Source organism: Quercus suber, unplaced genomic scaffold, assembly GCF_002906115.3.
Source record: "Quercus suber isolate HL8 unplaced genomic scaffold, Cork oak 2.0 scaffold_110, whole genome shotgun sequence".
Taxonomy (NCBI): Eukaryota; Viridiplantae; Streptophyta; class Magnoliopsida; order Fagales; family Fagaceae; genus Quercus; species Quercus suber.
This window is the reverse complement of record NW_027069575.1, coordinates 1,475,128-1,494,879: the sequence shown is the minus strand read 5'-3', so window position 1 is coordinate 1,494,879 and position 19,752 is coordinate 1,475,128. Positions and strand designations below refer to the sequence as shown.

At 39.1% G+C, this 19,752-nt stretch overlaps 3 protein-coding genes across 3 annotated transcripts; 2 read left to right on the top strand and 1 right to left on the bottom strand.

Moving 5' to 3' along the window:
- Positions 1 to 1,992: 1,992 nt before the first annotated feature.
- Positions 1,993 to 3,495, top strand: LOC136068334 (uncharacterized). The gene has a single exon (XM_065775365.1). It carries the CDS (start codon positions 1,993 to 1,995, stop codon positions 3,493 to 3,495), a length of 1,503 nt encoding a protein of 500 aa, XP_065631437.1.
- An 8,087-nt stretch (positions 3,496 to 11,582) lies between these two features.
- Positions 11,583 to 15,348, top strand: LOC112030953 (protein CIA1). Its single transcript, XM_065775397.1, has 8 exons — positions 11,583 to 12,060; positions 12,160 to 12,306; positions 12,379 to 12,597; positions 12,695 to 12,753; positions 12,859 to 12,924; positions 13,026 to 13,097; positions 14,268 to 14,330; positions 15,213 to 15,348. The coding sequence occupies exons 1-8, from the start codon at positions 11,845 to 11,847 to the stop codon at positions 15,331 to 15,333; spliced, it is 963 nt and encodes a 320-aa protein (XP_065631469.1). The 5' UTR covers positions 11,583 to 11,844; the 3' UTR covers positions 15,334 to 15,348.
- A 1,666-nt stretch (positions 15,349 to 17,014) lies between these two features.
- On the bottom strand, positions 17,015 to 17,894 carry LOC112027434 (protein BIC1). Its single transcript, XM_024060106.2, has one exon. It carries the CDS (start codon positions 17,667 to 17,669, stop codon positions 17,178 to 17,180), a length of 492 nt encoding a protein of 163 aa, XP_023915874.2. The 5' UTR covers positions 17,670 to 17,894; the 3' UTR covers positions 17,015 to 17,177.
- Positions 17,895 to 19,752: the final 1,858 nt, after the last annotated feature.

Sequence of the window (19,752 nt, the reverse complement as noted above, 5' to 3'; positions counted from 1 at the left end):
AAGGTTGCCTTATCGTCTTGATGACAAATGGTTTGATCGCTAGAGGATGTTTTCACAAGAAAAAGGCAAGAAGGGGTTGAGAAATGATGGATTGTAATGGTGACGATTCAAGAAAGGTGAATTGAATTGCTTACTATTTATTTATGAAGATGCTATTTAAGTAGTTTTAAAATTATTCCTTTATCAAACCAATTTTTTTTTTTTAACATTACAATTTTAATTATTTTTTAAATGAAATTATGTCATTTAAGAACTTTTCTTTTTATTAGTTTTTATATCCATAATAAGGGTCAGGCGGTTGATTTTGTGTTCGTGCCCACATTTTGAAGATATTATAGATCATCGAACTGATGTCCATCAATTTCTTCTCTTTTTCTTTTGATGGCTGAAGCCGATTTCAAATGGTTGGGTCAATATCAGTCATTGGATAAACACCCCTAATCAAAAGTGGGAGAACCACAATTTTTTTTTAATGAAATAAAGGTGATATACTACTTTATTATATAAACTCCTAAACACACTTTAGGTTCCAACCTCAATTTATAATAATAATAATAAAAATCACCTTATGACCTAATCTGCCACAAGACTTGGGGAGAATATATGAAAGAAAATGCCAATGGGTTTGTTCCGTTAGTAAGGCTTGAATGCTTTGCCCAAAAGACTTAGGTTCGAGTTCTACTGCCAGCAATTCTCCTTGGTAGGCGGCAATCTTAAGTCCAATGTAAGTCCTCTTTGAAGTCTACATTTTGCCCTGGCCCTGGCCCTAGTATGGAGGAGTTCAAATCTTCATTTACACTCTTTCAACTTCACTATATACTTCACAAATAAAAACATACCACGTGTCCATCTATTTTATTAAATGCTAAATTTATGCATTTTATTATTTCAATTTTCTAAAATAAATAAATAAATAACCCATCATATTTAGGAAATTGAAATAATAGAAGACATAAATTTAGCGCATTTAATAAAATAGATGAACATGTTGCATGTTTTAATTTGTGAAGCATCTAATGGAGTAAGAAGAGTAGGATAGAAAATTTGGACTTAGCATGGAGTAGCCTCCCCTCACCTAAACTTATGTTTACAAAAAAAAAAAAAAACGTAAAAGAAAGAAGGGAGGGGTTTTCTGGAATATCGGAAAAAAATTTGCCAAATAGCATGTGATGATGCTATAAAATGTGACCTCCAAAATTGTCCATATGGTTCGTCCTAAGAAAAAGAATGAAGGAAGGGTGCAACAAAATTACCTCGTCCGTACCCATCAAGCCTTGTCTGTCATAAATTGGGGACGGACGAGGCAAGCATAGTTCAGGCCAAGGCACGTCCGTCCTTAATCAAGGACGGACGAGCCAAATATTTTGAACTTAAACTTGGATCTTACCTATGAACCGAAACCTCCTTTGTTCGTGATAAAAGCACCGGTCCAGATAAAGTAACTTCCATGGAAGTTATGGAAGTTATCTCCGACTTTGGTGAATTCCTCGACAATAGGAACGGTTATCAGAGCAAATAACCGTTCCATGTGCACTATATAAATGCTTCTCTACGTAGAGGTAAGGGATTCGGATTTCTTTTACAGAAGAAGAAGAAAGTCTTGGAAATATTTTTCTCTCTATTCCAGCCACACTAACTTCATCATCGGAGGACCATAGACTGGCCTCCACCGGTCTTTTCTCTGATTAAATTTGGTTTTTCAGGACTTAACCTTTAAGATTGTCGAAACCCGAAGATTTTCAACCCACTGATTTTCCAGGATCATCAGTTGGCGCCGTTTGTGGGAAAGGAATATTTGTCGCTCTTGAACTTGTTTAGTTCTGCGATTTCTTTCTCTCCCGAAGGGTTGAAATGGTTTGGACTAGATCAAGGGCAACTAGCCCAGGCCCTCAACAGAGTAGAGACGCATCGAGTAATCCTCATCGCGATCGCCAATCTGCACCAGATATGTAGGCCCCGTCAATCTAACATATGCACTTTATGGCGGCTGCGATGGCGGAGTTAACTCGCCAGAATCAAGACCTACGGAGAGAGGTTAATCTAAGGAGGCAGACACATCAAGAGCATGAAGAAGAAGGGCAAACTTGGAGTCAAGAGGGCAGAGAGAACTTTCAACATGGGAGTCAATCAAGGGATACCACCTCACGAAGGGTACCCGACTTGAAGAAGGAGTTAGATCAGATGAAGAAGGCCATGGACGAAATGAAGGAGAATATGAGGAGGGCGAACCCAGTAGAGGATTTGGTTCATAGAACTGACTCTCCCTTTACGGCTTCCATCAATGGCCATCCCCTACCACCGAAGTTTAAAATGCCTTTTTTAGATTCATACGATGGGAATCGAGATCCTTTTGACCACATTGCCACCTTCAAGACCAATATGCATCTTCAAGGAGTTCTAAATGAAATAATGTGTAGAGCCTTCCCTACCACTCTCAAGGGTCCAGCTAAAGTATGGTTCAGTAAATTACCCCCAAATTCAGTAAGTTCTTTTGAAGAATTAAGCAAGTTGTTTGTCAATAACTTCATAGGGGGTCAGCGACACAGACGTTCTACTTCCAGTCTGTTAACAATAGAACAGGGGGAAAATGAGAGTTTGCGATCATTTATCACCCGATTCAATGGGGAAGCCTTGACAGTAGACGAGATGGACGACAAATTGCTGTTAACAGCCTTCCACAACAGAGTCCATTCAGATTTGTTCATCCACAAACTCTATGAGCAAGAGCCACAAACCATGGTGGAGCTCGTCCATTCAGCTCAAAACTTCATGAACGCGGAAGATGCAATTATAGCTAAGAAAAGAAAGAGGGCAGAGAAGATGGAGGCAAATCACCACCCAGAACACGGCCTTCGTCCAAAGAAGGGTCGGACGGACGACAGAAGAGACCGGGATAAGAAGACGGGACCATCAGCACGCAACCAGCAATATACCCCATTGAACATGCCACTTGAACAGGTCCTTATGCAAGTCAAGGACGAGCCTTCCCTGAAGTGGCCAGAGAAATTGAAGGGAGATCCCAACAAGCGCAATAGGAATAAGTACTGTCGCTTTCATAAAGACCACGGCCATGACACAGATGAGTGCTTTGATCTGAAGCAGCAGATTGAGAATCTCATAAGGCAAGGGAAGTTGAGAAATTTCCTTAGACGAGATCACAAGGATGAGAAGTTAAAATGGAAAGTAGAGGAGTCATCACGACCACCACTGGGCGAGATAAAAGTTATCATTGGGGGAAGTTTAGCAGAACGGTCATCCAAGACGAAGAAAGCGAACTTGAAGGAAGTGCAAAGCGTCCAACTTTCAGGACGATCGCCAAGAGCGAAGTCCGCGGACGAACAACCGATTACTTTCACGGACGAGGAAGCTGAGAGAATCCATCATCCACATGATGACGCTATTGTCATCACCCTACTCGTTGCTGATTACACAACTAGAAGAGTGTTAATAGACAACGGAAGTTTAGCGGACATTCTGTATTACCCACCCTTTTAGCAGATGAGGATTGGACGAGATCAGCTCCGTCCAGTGCACTCACCTCTAGTAGATTTTGGAGGAATGAAGGTACAGCTTGTAGGCACTGTTACATTACCAGTGGTGGTAGGAGCATATCCACGACAATTGACTACCAATGTGAATTTCCTAGTAGTAGATTGCTCGTCATCTTACAATGCAATAATTGGAAGGCCAACCCTAAACAGGTGGAAGGCAGTTACTTCTACCTACCACCTGTCAGTCAAGTTTCCGACGGAACATGGGATAGGCCATGTACAGGGAGATCAATTAGCAGCAAGGGAGTGTTACCTAGCCATGCTGGCTACAGACGAGCAAATTCAAACAATGAATATTGAAGAGAAGAAAGTTGTGGTAGAACCTATAGAAGCGTTGGAAGATGTTCCCTTAGATGAAAATAACCCTGAGAGGTGTACCAGGGTAGGGGCAGATCTGGAAGCGAAGATTCAGAAGGACCTCATTTGTTTTTTAAAGAGAAATAGAGATGTGTTTGCTTGGAGTCATGAAGACATGCCAGGTATAGATCCTAATGTCATAACCCACCGTCTGAGTGTATGCCCTTCCTCCAAGCCAGTGCGACAAAAGAAGAGGGTGTTCGCCCCTGAGAGAGATAATGCTGTTAAGGAGGAAGTTCAGAAGTTAATTAAGGCGAAGTTCATTCGAGAGGTATACTAGCTTGACTGGTTAGCCAACGTGGTCATGGTCAAGAAGGCGAACGGCAAATGGAGAATGTACGTTGATTTCACTAACTTAAACAAGACTTGTCCCAAGGACAGTTACCCGTTGCTGCGTATTGATCAGCTGGTAGATTTCACAGCAGGCCACAAGTTGCTTAGTTTCCTGGATGCTTTCTCTGGTTATAATCAAATTAGGATGGATGAAGCAGACCAAGAGAAGACGTCCTTTATCACTAGTCAGGGACTGTTTTGTTATGAAGTAATGCCTTTCGGTTTAAAGAATGCTGGAGCAACATACCAACGACTGGTCAATCACATGTTACGTCCACAGATCGGGCAGAATATGGAAGTATACATAGATGATATGTTGGTGAAAACTCAGGACGAGGAGAGGCATTTGGTCGATTTGCAGGAAACATTTAACACACTGAGGTAGTATCATATGAAGTTGAACCCTAACAAATGTGCTTTGGAGGATCATCAGGGAAATTCCTAGGATTTATGGTTTCCTACAGAGGAATCGAAGCCAACCCTAATAAAATTCAAGCAATATTGGATATGAAGCCTCCGAGCAATGTTAAAGAAGTTCAATCCCTCACCGGACGAGTTGCCGCCCTTAACAGGTTTGTTTCTAAAGCTACTGACAAATGTTTGCCATTTTTTAAGGTTCTTAAAAAAGCATTTGAATGGACCGACGAGTGTCAGAAAGCTTTTGAAGATTTGAAGATATATCTTACCAAAGCCCCGTTATTGAGCCCGTCTGTGCACGGAGAAGAATTGTACTTATATTTGGCAGTCACCCCACACGCAGTGAGTTCAACGCTAGTGAGGGAAGAGGGCAAGGTACAAAGGCCTGTGTACTATACCAGCAAAGCATTGAGGGGAGCAGAGGGACGGTACCCGTTAATGGAGAAATTGGCTTTTGCATTGATAATAGCTTCCAGAAAACTAAGGCATTATTTTCAAGCTCATGTTATTAACGTCATGACAAATCACCCACTCAAGAAGGCAATGAACAAGTTAGAGGCTGCCAGACGTTTGATCCAATGGGCCGTCGAGCTTAGTGAGTTTGACATAAAGTACCAACCAAGGCATGCCATAAAAGCTCAATCTCTGGCAGATTTCATTGCTGAGTTTACCTTAAGTTGTGATGATGAAGGTGAAGTGGAAAACAGCAAGAAGTGGATCGTCCATGTGGATGGCTCGTCTACACTACACGCAGGCGGAATAGGTGTGGTTTTGCAATCTCCAGAGGGGGATAAACTAAAGCACAAAGTTCGTTTGCAGTACCAGACAACTAATAATGAAGTTGAGTACGAAGCTCTTCTCAAAGGACTGGAATCGGCCAAATCTGTAAAAGCGAAGTCACTCCTCGTCTTGGGAGATTCTCAGTTGATCATAGGCCAAGTGAATGGAATGTTTGAGGCTAAAGAAGAACGAATGAGGAAGTATCTAAACAGAGTGATGCGCCTTATAAAGAAGTTTGAAGAAGTTAGCTTCGTTCAAGTCCCAAGGGAGGAGAACATAAAAGCTGATGCCTTGGCGAAAGAAGCCTTATAGAGCGAAGCCGTAGACAAGTTTGACGAAATTCAGTATATGCCGAGTATAGACATCCCAGAAGTACAACAGGTGGAAAATAGAGCAAATTGGATGGTTCCAATTGTGTTGTACTTAAAAGACGGACGACTCCCGGAAGAAAAAGACGAAGCTAGAAAGCTGAGGGCAAGGGCGGCCAGGTACGTTCTTATGGACGAGATTCTCTACCGAAGAGGTTTTTCCCAGCCTTATCTCAGGTGTTTGACCCCAGACGAAGCAAACTACATATTGAGAGAAATTCATGAAGGAGCATGTGGCAATCACTCAGGCGCCAGGTCGCTCGTCCACGAAGTCGTCCGTACGGGATATTATTGGCCAAATATGCAAGTTGACGCTAAAGTTTACATCAAAGTCTGCTATCAATGCCAAAGGTTTAGCAACGTCCCCAGGCAACCATCAGAGTATTTGACTCCAATGACGGTCCCGTGGCCTTTTGCGCAATGGGGACTGGACATTCTGGGTCTATTTCCACTGGGTATAAGGCAAATGAAATTCCTTGTGGTTGGTATTAATTATTTTACCAAGTGGGTAGAAGCAGAACCCTTGGCCAACATCACATAGCAAAATGTCAAGAATTTCGTGTGGAAAAATATTGTGTGCAGATTTGGAGTACCCAGGGTGCTGGTATCGGACAATGGACAACAATTTGACAATGCAATTTTCAAAAATTTTTGCATACACTTTGGAATTCAAAATCACTACTCCTCACCAGCCCACCCACAAGCTAATGGCAAGGCAGAAGTTGCAAACCGATCCTTATTGAAAATAATCAAGACTTGGCTTGAGGGGGCTAAGGGAGTATGGCCAGATGAGTTTCCAGGTGTTCTGTGGGCATATAGAACGACAGTGAGAACTCCTACGGGAGAAACTCCTTTTAAGCTAGCATATGGAACTGAAGCAGTTACACTCGCGGAAGTGCACGTGGCCAATCATAGGGTGACAACCTACCAGGACGAAACTAATGAGGAACAACTACGTTTGAACCTCGATTTAATAGACGAGGTAAGGACGGACGCTGAGTAAAGGATGGCAAGGTATAAAAACCTTATGGCTAGGCGGTATGACGCAATGGTAAAGCCAAGGCGATTCAACATATGGGACCTCGTCCTAAAAAGGGTTTCCTTAGCAACAAAGAACCCAGCCCATGGGAAGTTGGGACCAATTTGGGAAGGCCCCTACAGAGTTGTCAACTGCAAAAGATAAGGATCCTATTACTTAGAAGCCCTTGATGAGAGGAAGTTAGAGCATCCTTGGAATGTGGAGCACTTGAGGAAGTACTATCAGTAGAATGCCAGCCTGGGAGAGCATGACTTTGGACGAGCTCAACAATTAAAAACTTTATTATTATATTGTTTGGTGTGGCTTTATTATTATGTTAAATTTATGGACGACGTTATAGTTTGTGTTTAAATAAAGGCATTGGCCTCTAAAGTGCCTGCCTCGTCTATGAACAATACTTATGTTATGAACGATATTCATGGAATGTACATAATGTTGTGTAATTCACTGATTCCCATACTACGTTTGTTTGAGTTTACCCCTGAAAAGTTTGAAAAACATGAGATGAGACAATTCTCTGAATGCAGAGATACACTGACAAGCTTTCCTAAAAGAAAAACATCAAGGCATGCTCGTCCAAATCAGAAAATGAAGCAAAGCCAGTACTTAAAGCTAATTGCGATAAAGCCTAAAACATACTCGTCCATACTATGGACGAAGTAAAGAACAATACATGTCTCATTCATGGGTGAGAAAATGCATAGACGAGTGCATATTAAGCCATGGACGAAAGAAATGTATGGCTGTATTTCAATCCTGTTAAGGCCTTTGTTAAAACAATCCAGTCCATGGACGAGTAAAATGAAAAGGCCTTAAGACTTCATTAAGCATAAAAATCAGCCAAGTCCATGGACGAAGAATGCTGGTTCTTATCATTTCTCAACAGGTCCTTGGACCAGTAATGTTGATTATTACCATTTCACATAGATGAACTACATTTGAAATTCTAATGAAAATGGTAGACGAATATATATGTAAAAGATGGACGAAGTCAAGTAAACAAAATAAATAAAACTCGTCCATACATATGCAACAGGAAAATAATATTCATTAAGTCAAGGGTGGATATCCTACGTCCAGAAAAACCTTTGCTAAATAAACTAAGATGATTGTTTAAAACCTCGTCCTAAAACCTTGGACGAGGTGAATGTATTGAAATTACATAAGGTCACAAAATAGACCAAATAAAAATACATTAAAAATCTTTAAGTAGAGGGAGCAACATTGGAGGCGTCCTGAGGAGGCAAGGTTGTAGCATCGTCTTCAACATTGATGTTGTCGGAGCCAGTCTGAACGAGAGAACTAGTGGCAGCAGCATTCAGGTTCAGTAGAATGGAGCTGAAGTCTACGCTAGGGAACTTTTCCACAGCCTCCATTCTGAAATCTTCAAACCCTGCTGCGTAATTAGTGTCCAAAACATCAGTATACTGTTTGGACGCTTTAAATTCAGCCACTGCGTCTTCCTTCGCGTTGGAGAGAAGAGCGCCATACTCGTCATTCTTCTTTTACAGGGCCTCAAGACAAGCGTCCTTCTTTGCAGCACTGGTTTGCAGCTCCTCAACCAATGTCTTCAACTCTCTCACCTCGTCCATAGTTTTGGCAGCCACTTCAGCCCATTGCCTCGCCTCGACCTTCAACTCTTGGACCCTCGTCTCTAATAGGATCCTCATCTTGTCCAACCCCGTGGCTTGCCTAGATGCCGCTATAAATTTTGACATGCCCTGTAAGAAAGAAACACAACCAAAAAAAAAAAAAAGTTAGAAAAAAAGAGAAAGAGAGACGAGGAAGGAAAATAAAAATCCTTGGTCAAGACGAGATATAAGCATTACCTTGAAAAAATCATGAACACCAGAGTGTTCAAAATCTTTAAGAGACATATCATAACTAACATTTATGTCTTCGTCGGTCACAGCCTTCTTGAAACGTTCCCAGGCCAAGTCCTTATTTTCAATAATATTTGAGGGGACCGTTCGAGAAGGCTGAGACGTGGTTGACACAATCTTGGACAGAGTGGTCTGGGACGGAGTGGTCTCAATTGGGGTGGACGAGTCCACATCAACTACATGTACTGGTTGTTGAGATGAGGGAGGGGTAGGCTTGACCACTTGGGACGAGCTAGGCTTGGCCTTTTTGCCTCGTCGACTGGGGAGATTCCCCAAATCCAGGTTCTTTGACAGCGTCTTCCTTTTCTCCCCAGTCGTAGGACGAGTCTGAATATCAGTCTCAGGACGATCCCCCTCAGCAGCTACATCTTTTCCCTTGTTCCCTTTCATTGTTGCCATTCCTAAAAAAAAAAGAAAAAAGAAGAAGAGGTAAAAATACCTTTCGAATTAAAACAAAGTAAGCAATGTGCAAGGAAGTTTGGAACTTAAGACTTACTTCTTCTTACTGTGACTTCGTGAGCAATTGCTTCGTCAGATGGATTAGGGCCCAACCCTCACTTGGCAAGCCGTCTAAGTGAGACCAAAGAATGGAAGTCCCTATCCGTGTGAAGACGAGCCCTGTGGATGCGGTCACGGAAAAATTTGCTTAAAGACGGACGTTCAACAGCTGAAATGAAAGAAGTAAATTTCTTTTAATTAATCGTTAATATTAAAAGAAGTAAAGGGAAAAATCAAAGGAAAAAGGGGAGCAACTTACCCTCAGGACGAAGGTTTCCTAGGTCCCCGGTATAACGACCAAACGAGTCCCGGCCAACGTCTACAGGGTTCCCAGCCCAGAAGCCAGAGACGAAGAAAAATTCCGTCTTCCATTTTCTGTCAGACGAGGCTAGGGACTTGATCAACCTACAATCTTTACCCCTGGCTGTGAATTGATGGAAGCCAGGGGATTGATGTATCTCTGAAGGTTTGTAACAATAAAGGAACTCGTCCACAGTAAGAGGACGGTCCTTTCCAAAAACTTCACCCCATAAAATTTGCATTGAGATGATTAGTCTCCATGCATTTGGGTTGAATTGGTATATTCCTAAACCTAACCTAACCAACAACTCCCTAGTAAAGGCGTTTAAAGGGAATCTTAAACCCCCCAAGAGGTAAGCCTTATAGACGCCAATCCCAAAGTAAGGGTTGCAACACCATTCTCCTCGGACGGGCAACCTAGGGTTAAACTCATCTAGAATTTGGTACCACTCCCTAAGGTTTTTTAGTCTCTGCTCGTCCATCCTAGAAGGGATATCTATTGCACAACTATAAACAGTGACCTCCTCCTCGTCCAAAGGACCAGAACGAGGGGCAGTGGACGAGGTTCCAGCTTGAGACCCTGAGGCCTTCCTAAGCTGTTCCTGTATAACCTCTATAGGAAGCCCAGGGACGCCAGAGACATACTCCTCGTCCGTGGTATTTCCCCCACTACTATCACTATTACTACTAGAACTGTCATAGCTACTCTCATCATTATACTCATTTATAGCCTTATCTACACTATCGCTAGACGAGGAAAGTACAATGTCAACCATCTTAACAGGAAAACTAAGGACGAGAAAAAGAGAAATACCTGTATCTAGGACGAAGGAAAGCTATAGACGCGAGAAGCTTCTAGATGAGTATCTAGGACGAGGAAGGACAAGGGGAGGAATTTCAGAAATGAAGAGGGTACCGAAGGTATTCCACTATTTATAGGGAAAAAACTCAGGCATCTGAAGCGATGTAACCAAATCAGCAAGAGACATGTGGCATACTCTTCGGTTAGATCAATCGTCGAGATTTTTTCACCAACGAATTCATGACACGTGGCACACCAATCTGCAACCCAACACACGTCTTACATCTCTTTGAACAACCCATGGACAAGGGGGCAACTGATGATGCTATAAAATGTGACCTCCAAAGTTGTCCATATGGTTCGTCCTAAGAAAAAGAACGAAGGAAGGGTGCAACAAAATTACCTCGTCCGTACCCATCAAGCCTCGTTTGTCATAAATTGGGGACGGACGAGGCTCGTCCATCCCAAAGGACGGACGGGGCAAGCATAGTTCAAGCCAAGGCACGTCCGTCCTTAATCAAGGACGGACGAGCCAAATATTTTGAACTTAAACTTGGATCTTACCTATGAACCGAAACCTCCTTTGTTCGTGATAAAGCACCGGTCCAGATAAAGTAACTTCCATGGAAGTTATGGAAGTTACCTCCGACTTTGGTGAATTCCTCGACAATAGGAATGGTTATCAGAGCAAATAACCGTTCCATGTGCACTATATAAACACTTCTCTACGTAGAGGTAAGGGATTCGGATTTCTTTTATAGAAGAAGAAGAAAGTCTTAGAAATATTTTTCTCTCTATTCCAGCCACACTAACTTCATCATCGGAGGACCATAGACTGGCCTCCACCGGTCTTTTCTCTGATTAAATTTGGTTTTTCAGGACTTAACCTTCAAGATTGTCGAAACTTGAAGATTTTCAACCCACTGATTTTCCAGGATCATTAGCATGATTTTAGAAAAATTTCAGAAAAGCAACACATAGATGAAACTATTTTGTAAGTTAGATTATTTTTGGAACTTAAGTTTGGAAAACTCGAGTTTGGACTAGAACTCGAGTTTGACAAACTCGAGTTTCATTCAATATTGTTGCACACTATTTGAAATTCGAGTTTGTCAAATTCGAGCTTCAACCCAAACTCATGCTATGCACCAAATTTTTTTCTAAAAAACTACTCCGCAAATTTCGCCTGAACATGGGCCTACGAGAAGAAAGGCAAAAAGAAAGCAGCCACCAACTCAATAAAAAGAACTCAAACAACAAACATATATAAACACGACACGAGTGCACCACGCTTCTCCAACCCTAAACTTCCGACGCGTCACCGCGCGTGCCAAACCCCACCACCAAATCAACACGTCCTCGTCCTCGTCCTCGTCCTCACCACTCAGCACGGCACCGCACACAAACAAAACAAACCGAAGAAAAACAAATTTCCGGAAAAAAGTTTTCCCCCAAACCCCCAAATCTCAAAAACTTCTTTTTCACACACTCTTCACAGACTTATCACTCACTCTCAATGGAGTTTTACGAAGGAGCTTGCGAGCTGAAACTACTCCAAACTCTCGAAGGCCACACCGACAGAGTGTGGAGCCTCGCTTGGAACCCGGCCACCGGCACCGCCGAAACCCCTCTCGTCTTCGCCTCTTGCAGCGGCGACAAAACCGTTCGAATCTGGGAACAAAATCCTTCTCCCTCTTCTTCCTCTTCTTCCCATTCCTCTTGGAACTGCAAGGTTGGTAGTATTTCCTTATCTCCGTAACCAAACACACCCCCACCCACACACACAAACACTAAAACTAACTCTTTTTATCAAACTCGATAATTTAATCAGGCAGTTTTAGAAGACACGCACACGAGAACCGTCCGATCTTGCTCTTGGTCTCCATCAGGAAAATCACTAGCCGTTGCTAGCTTCGATGCCACCACTTCAATTTGGGAAAACGTTGGTGGCGATTTCGAATGTGTTTCCACATTAGAGGTAATAATAATAATTAAAAAAAAACTTTGTACATTGGTTGTGTAAATTGTGTACATTAACTAGCGTTTTTAGGGTCATGAGAATGAGGTGAAAAGCGTGTCTTGGAACGCGTCCGGGACGCTGCTCGCCACGTGTGGCCGGGATAAGTCGGTTTGGATTTGGGAAGTGCAGCCGGGGAACGAGTACGAGTGTGTTTCGGTTTTGCAAGGACATTCACAGGATGTTAAGATGGTTCTGTGGCATCCTACATTGGATGTTTTGTTCTCTTGTAGCTATGATAACACTGTTAAGGTAAAGTGTTTCTGCTTTTTTGTGTGTCTATGAATTGCCTATTTTGTGAAGAATATTCAGTTTTTGATTCCGTGTCGATTTGATCAATAACTCGTAGGTTTGGGCAGATGATGATGATGATTGGCAGTGTGTTCAGACTTTAGGTGAACCTAACAAGTAATCTACATTTGAATCCTTAACCTCTTTGTGTAATAGCGTATTTTTGTCTGAGTGCAAATATATATATGTAAGAGTGTTAATGATGTTTTAATGATATGTCAGTGGTCATTCTTCGACGGTTTGGGCACTTTCTTTCAACAAAACCGGAGATAAAATGGTCACATGTAGGTAGGTGAAATAATAGAGATGTGTCTGGCATTGGTGGGAAAATATGTTGTTTAAATTATAGTGGCAAGATAAATTGAAATGGTAATGCGCTATTTTTGCAGTGATGATCTTACTCTAAAGATATGGGAAATGGACAGCACAAGTATGCAATCTGCTGATGGCTATGCTCCTTGGTGAGGACTATGCTACCCTTATATGTATTAGCTATTTTTTTTTTTTGTTGGGGGCGGCAGAATTTGCGTTTGGTGTTGCACATTTAGGAACTTCTACAATACTGTTTGAGATATTCTATTAATGGGAGGGTACAGGGTATGTGTGTATGTATTTCCAACAGTTTGTGGAGGCCTTCAGCTCCTTCTATTCTTAAATATAAGATATATTTGATGGACTTTCTGTTAGCACCAAGCAATGAAGCAGGGACTAGAGAGCATGTGTAAAACCAATTTTCTCTAGGAATTCACTTGTTATATATGAATCTGAATCTCCATCCCTTCCACCATGTTGCCTTTTGATACTAATATTATGTCTAGGTGTGATTGGATTTATTTTCTTCTCGTCTGTGATAGGAAAAACCTAGTATTTTGAAGCTAGGTTGTTCTGAACTTCACAAACACACAGATGTGCATGGGTGTGACATCCCCCACTCTCCCCTAGGCTGTCCACACACACGCCACTGGGGGATGAGGATGTTCCACCGTCACTATTATTATGAACAAATTTGATGTTTGCTGAGTATAATATATTTCTTACAAGTTTATACTTTCAAGAGTAAGAAAATCAATGCTTGTAAAGGAAACAAGAAAGAAGGATATGGCTTATGCTGGATTTATTCATAATACTCAGTTGTATTAACTGTATAATTATTTATGTTCTCTTGTATACTTCCTCTGTACTTGAGTTGCATCCCATTAGTGCTTTTATAAATAAATACATTATTTGCTTAAAAGAAAAAAAAATCTGCAATTATATACATGGTTTGGGATATTAGTGAGTTATTCAGGATTTCAAGATTTTACTGTGAGGCCTAGAGGAGATGTTTTCATCTGATAATGTTTGTTTCATTTTTTTCCAAAATTATATACAAAAATAGCATAATCAATATTATCTTGATGCTTTTCCATAGGGACGAGTTATCTACTGTTGAACAGAAATTATGCAATGTCGTAATGCTGTTTGCATAATAACTGCTCCATTAACTATGTCATACATCACAAAGGAGTTGAAGTAAATTTATTTATTCTGTATTATTTGATAAAGCGGTGCTTATTGCCAAGTCTTTTACACTTTTATATCTGACTGCTTATTTGAACACTAATACAAGGTTCCTCCTTTTGGGTTTTCAGGAGACATCTCTTCACTATCACAGGTTATCATGATCGAACAATTTTCTCAGTTCATTGGTCAAGGTAGTGACAGTTGAACTTCACTGATAATTGTTTTACTTATATAAAAAAATGGTAGTGACAGTTGAAGTAATTACAAGAAAAAAAATTGTCCCATTTGTGGGTCTATTTACTTCTATTTTTGTAACCTTTGTCAGATTTAAACCCCATCTGCTCACCCTTTTAATGTTAAATTAGCATTACAAACGGCTCCACAGAAATCGTAAATAGTAAATTGTCTATATACTCTGCCATGATAGTATGGGTGTGACTGCACATGTTTTCTGCTGACTCAACCCCCACCTCACCCACAAAACACATACACAAACACAAGAAAAAGGGAATAAGGAGAGGCTAAGGAAAGCGTTTGTTTCTACACTTGCGTCATTAAGACATCAAATAGTGTTTATACCATTCCTAAACTCAAATGCTAAACTTGAGGGCTAGTCATATGCTTGGTCTGAAAAGCTTGATTTTTGTGTTGAAGGATATTAACTTATCACCATCATCCTATCCACCATCACAATTGTTTGGCCTCTTAAGAGTTCAAATAGCATATAAGAAAGATTAGATATTATATAATACTCAAGTTAACTTTAGCTAACATTCTTTCATATAAAAGAGGGGGGGTGGGGGGACTGTTGTATTGACTTAGCCCTCAATTTGGTTTGGTTACATTCATCTTATTCAATCAAAATATGTACAATGCTACATACATACATAAGTACATATATTTGTATGCCCATACATTATATGTGTGTGTATGTGGAGTGGGGTTTGAGTGAACTTAACAAAAGTTGTTCTTTCCTACATGAGGCAGTCGTACTCTTTCCTTTTATTTGTTTATTTTTCAAAAAAAAGTTGTCCCACCATGAGTTAATTATATTCTCTTTGTGAATATGACAGTGAGGGTATTATTGCAAGTGGAGCAGCTGATGACGCCATACGATTTTTTGTGGAGGACAAAGATGGTTTGGTATTCAATAATATCCCTTCACCTTTTTCATTACATGCTATTATTTATTGACATTATTACTGACAATGCCACATTATCATCATTGTTTCTGAAATGGATATAATTAATGGGCATTGATCTCCACTGTCCTGATACATATTAGCCTCCATGTGTGCTGAGGATTATTATTTTTATATTTTTAGGGGAGAAGATCCTCTAGATTATGTGATCTGAATATTTATTTCCCGCCCCCCCTTCATTGGGGGTGTTTATGCCAATGAGCTCAAGCTCAAATTGAATCTCCTTTCCTTGTTAAGAGTAAAGTGGAGGGTAGGTCGTGGGTTCACGATTCATTGGGTGCTTGTGTAACTTACTAATCAAAAATTGTTTGGGATGTTTATGTTAGTATCCCTGCAAAAACTTTATGATTTCTTGGAAGGTCCATGTATAGAACCCCTTGTGGATATGTCTGAGACATACATATAATGTGTTTTTTTTTATATATTTTTTAATATTTATATATATATATATATAAAAAATCAATAATAGAGATTAGTGTCAATTATTAGAACATGAAAAACTGTACCTGCAAGTGATATTCTTATTTAAATTAATTTTCTAGAATGAAACATATGTCCTTTGTAGAGATGAGCAACAGGGAACTTTCTTTGTCAATTTATTTTGTTGGAAGTCATGTCAGTTGGAGGAATGAGTTTAAAATTAACATCTTGATGACAACATTAATGTTTATCCACTTACACTAACACCTGCACAGAGGTTCTCTCATAGGTCTTTTAAAATGGAAGTGTGAAATTTTTATTGACNAGTATGAGCCTTAATAAAATAATCTACATTGCTGAGTCAACTACAGAGATTGGGCATTAATTTACTGACTAAAATTAGGTTCAGTTAGATACATGTGCTCTAGCTGATAGTTCTAAATTTCTAATCACTTCTACAACTCTCAAAAGTCACAACTACTCTTCAATTATCCTGGACCACACCCCATGCATAGTTTCTGGAGAGGTGAGGGAGGAGGGAAATGGAATTTACAGGCTTTTTCGATCAATGACTGGCGACTGGAAAGGGAACAGTAAGATCAGCTACAACCAGAAAAGGGAATAGAAAGATAAGCCTTGAACCGTTCGACTAATTATGATTGATTCGCTAAACATTCAAGATTCAAGATGACCTACTAAAAGAAGGAATGGCGATAGAGAAACGTGTTGCACTCTTCATACTTTTCAAAATCCTCATCCTGAGTTTGGATTTGCAGAATTGAAACTCCTGGATTTATCAAGTAAATCCAATATAAATTTAACCAACATATGATAATTTTTGGAGATTTTGATCAAAGGAAAACAGTTATAATATTATGGAATTGCATATATGGTAAAGAAAACGCAGATTCTTTTGCTTGATATAAATTTAACAACACAATGATATAACTTTTGGATTTTTCCCTAAGAAAAACACATGATATTCCGGAATTTTATTTCAAATTCACATATTAATAAAATTTAGATCTCTTCATAAATTTCTTTATAAAAGAATAAAAAAAATCTATCATTTCGCGCTAGATCTCAAGTCATAATTTAAACTACAGATTCAAAAAATCCAAATCATTTTCTTTCAAAACGAATATCAAAAAGCAAAAAAAATCAGAAGTTTCTATTTATTATGGTTTTTTTTTTCCCAATAATTAAAAGTCTTATTTGTAGAATCACACCTAGACCTAGAGAACAGGAAGAAGAACAAGGAAAATCACCAATATTTTGCTGCAATCTATGAACCTCAAACTCAAAGCCAGGAAACCATTCACATATGTTTTCTTCAGTATCAAAAAAGATTAAGATACGTGCGTAACTGTGATTGAAAACAATAATGATAAAACATCTTACAAAAACAAAAAAAATTCAACAACTGTTTTCTATTCTTATTCCGCTAGAAGTTGCTCTCCTTCCCTCATCAGCCAAAGCTGCACGAGCTGACATGATTCCATTAGGGACTAAAGAAGCATCAAAAGCAGAACAATCTGTCCAATCCTTCAAAAGCTCTTCCTGACCCCATATATCTGGAATCCAAACCTGACCAGCCACCTCAACTCTATGCCTCTTCAGCCTCTCACGTGCACTATCTTCTGGCATGGCCATGGCCATAGAGCTCTTCTGTTCTTTGCCAACATCTACTAGACTCGAAGGCAGGCCTTGCAATGCAGTTTCCTTGTTGTCAAAGTGACTGGTTTTTGAAGATGAGCCTTGTGTAACCTTGTTATCATCACCATCATTATCATAGGAAGGGCTTTCTTGTTCAGTTTCATTGTTATAATAAGGGCGATCGATTTTCTTGGACTCTAGTGGTTGAGAAGGAATATGGCAATGGAATTCAGCTGAATTTTGGTTATCCATTTTGGTGGGGGGTTTTTTCTCATGCAATGAGAATGGGAAATGGTTCTTCTTCCTCTTCTTCTTCTTCTTGTTCAATTTTGCTTCTCTCTCTATTGCTAACTTTTTGTTGAAAGATTACATGGGGGATTTATGTGTGGGAATAAAGCAAAGAGAGTGGGTGGGGAGTCATTTTCCACGTCATTCACAAGTGGTTTCTTTTTGTATGGTAAGTGACAAGAGTACGTGTCTTGTTTGAGAATGGATTCCAATTTGTGTGGTTTGGTTCAAATATGATATATAATGCAAAAAGGAAAAAGGAAAATGCGAGGTTTCATGGAAGTGGGGGTGATTCCTTGGATGGATTTTTGGAGGATTGTGAAGTTGATGTTGATTTTAGGGCAAATTGTCTGATTTTTGGGTTTGAACCAATAGGGTTGCAGGTTTCGATTTGAGGGGGAGATTATTGAAACCAAAAGAAAATAATATGGAATTCTGTTTTTATTTAATGAGATTGAGACTGGATTGGGAGGTCTAAGAGATATTCTGATGTACACCTAACACACACAATTACACCATTTATTTTAGTTTGGGACTCAGACCACCCTTTATCCTTTGATACTTTCTTTCTTATTTTCTTATTTTCATGTTTGCTCATACTTTATTATGTGACATTTTCTTAAATATAAAACTCCTTCTCACATGGGAGGGTGTATTTTGTGTAACACTTATATATTCTTTTATTTGAGAGTAGATTTCATACACATAGTCTTTTTCATGTGAAAGAGATATTACATGTAACCATTACATAAAATAATAAATCATTCTTTAACCTAGTCCTCTGCCACCTATAAACATAAATACAAATGTGCATGATCTATTGCACTCTCAAGTGTGTGTATATAATGATCATAGACAAGAATAAAATTCATATTTATTTTCCATAAGTACTGTGGTAATAAGTTATAGTTAATGTATAGTTAAAATGGTATGAAAGTGCATGTAAAATTTGTCATTTATCAATTCCCATCTCAACAAGTAAGGAAAAAAAAAAGAGTCACAATTTCTTTATGCTTATAAAATTTACTCATTACTCAAGCGTATCTATATCGCGCATGTGATCACGATACGAGGACAGTCCTCTTCTTGTCGTACACGGTCATTAGGGGTTGAGATGACAAATGATATAGAAAATAAAACTAAAAGGACAAAAAGCACCAATAATTGGTTGATTTAAAAAAAGAAAAAAAAAAAGAAAAAAGAAGAAGAAGAGGCCATACGCAAATAAAATAGAGAGATTCTTGGCCATTAGGGGTTGAGATGACAAATAATATAAATAATAAAACTAAAAGGACAAAAAGCACCTTTAATTGGTTGATTAAAAAAAAAAAGTCCTACGCAAATTAAGTGTGTTTGACATGGTTTAATTTTGCTATTTTATTTTACTATTCAGTTTATTTTTATTACTATTTATCGGTTTTATTGCACTCTTTGATGCTATTCATAGACACCACTATTGTATTATTTTAACTAATTTTTACCTTTATTTATAATATTTTCAGTAAAAAATTTTCAATTTCAACAAAATAAGCAAATTACAAACAAACTTGATAGAATTAGATTTTGAACACTGTCATTCCACCTCCAAGTGATACTAATTAAGCACTGTTTTAAAAATTGAACTGGACAGTTCAATAAAAATTGAGTACTAAATTGATCGGTTAAATAAAAATCAGAAATCAGACTAAATTTCGATTCTTTAACCATCACAGTTTTAAAAACCATAATACATATAGCCTTTTTCTGTTGAGAAACCCATAATACATATAATTAATCTCATAAATACGTAACTGGAAAATACTCCCTTGTCCAAAGTGGACTAAGATAAGGTGCAATTTCTAAGATGAAATGATTGCAGCCGGTGTAATACTTGTGGATAGTGGTGAAAAAAAACTTAATTTAAAAAATTTACTCCTTGATTGCTTTTTTTTTTTTTTTTAATTAACTTAATTTTTTTTTAGAAAAACCTTTCTTTTTAGGTTTTCAGTTGGGATGGCTGATCTGAATGGACAGAATTCGTCCAATATGTAAGTATTGCATTTACACG

Bases quoted from the DNA above. Each gene is read 5' to 3' on its own strand.
- LOC136068334 (XM_065775365.1), top strand. From the start codon at position 1,993: ATGGCGGAGTTAACTCGCCAGAATCAAGACCTACGGAGAGAGGTTAAT.
- LOC112030953 (XM_065775397.1), top strand. From the start codon at position 11,845: ATGGAGTTTTACGAAGGAGCTTGCGAGCTGAAACTACTCCAAACTCTC. The intron at 12,925-13,025 runs GTAGGTGAAATA...CTATTTTTGCAG, and splicing joins GATAAAATGGTCACATGTAG to TGATGATCTTACTCTAAAGA. The intron at 13,098-14,267 runs GTGAGGACTATG...TTGGGTTTTCAG, and splicing joins GCTGATGGCTATGCTCCTTG to GAGACATCTCTTCACTATCA.
- LOC112027434 (XM_024060106.2), bottom strand. From the start codon at position 17,669: ATGGATAACCAAAATTCAGCTGAATTCCATTGCCATATTCCTTCTCAA.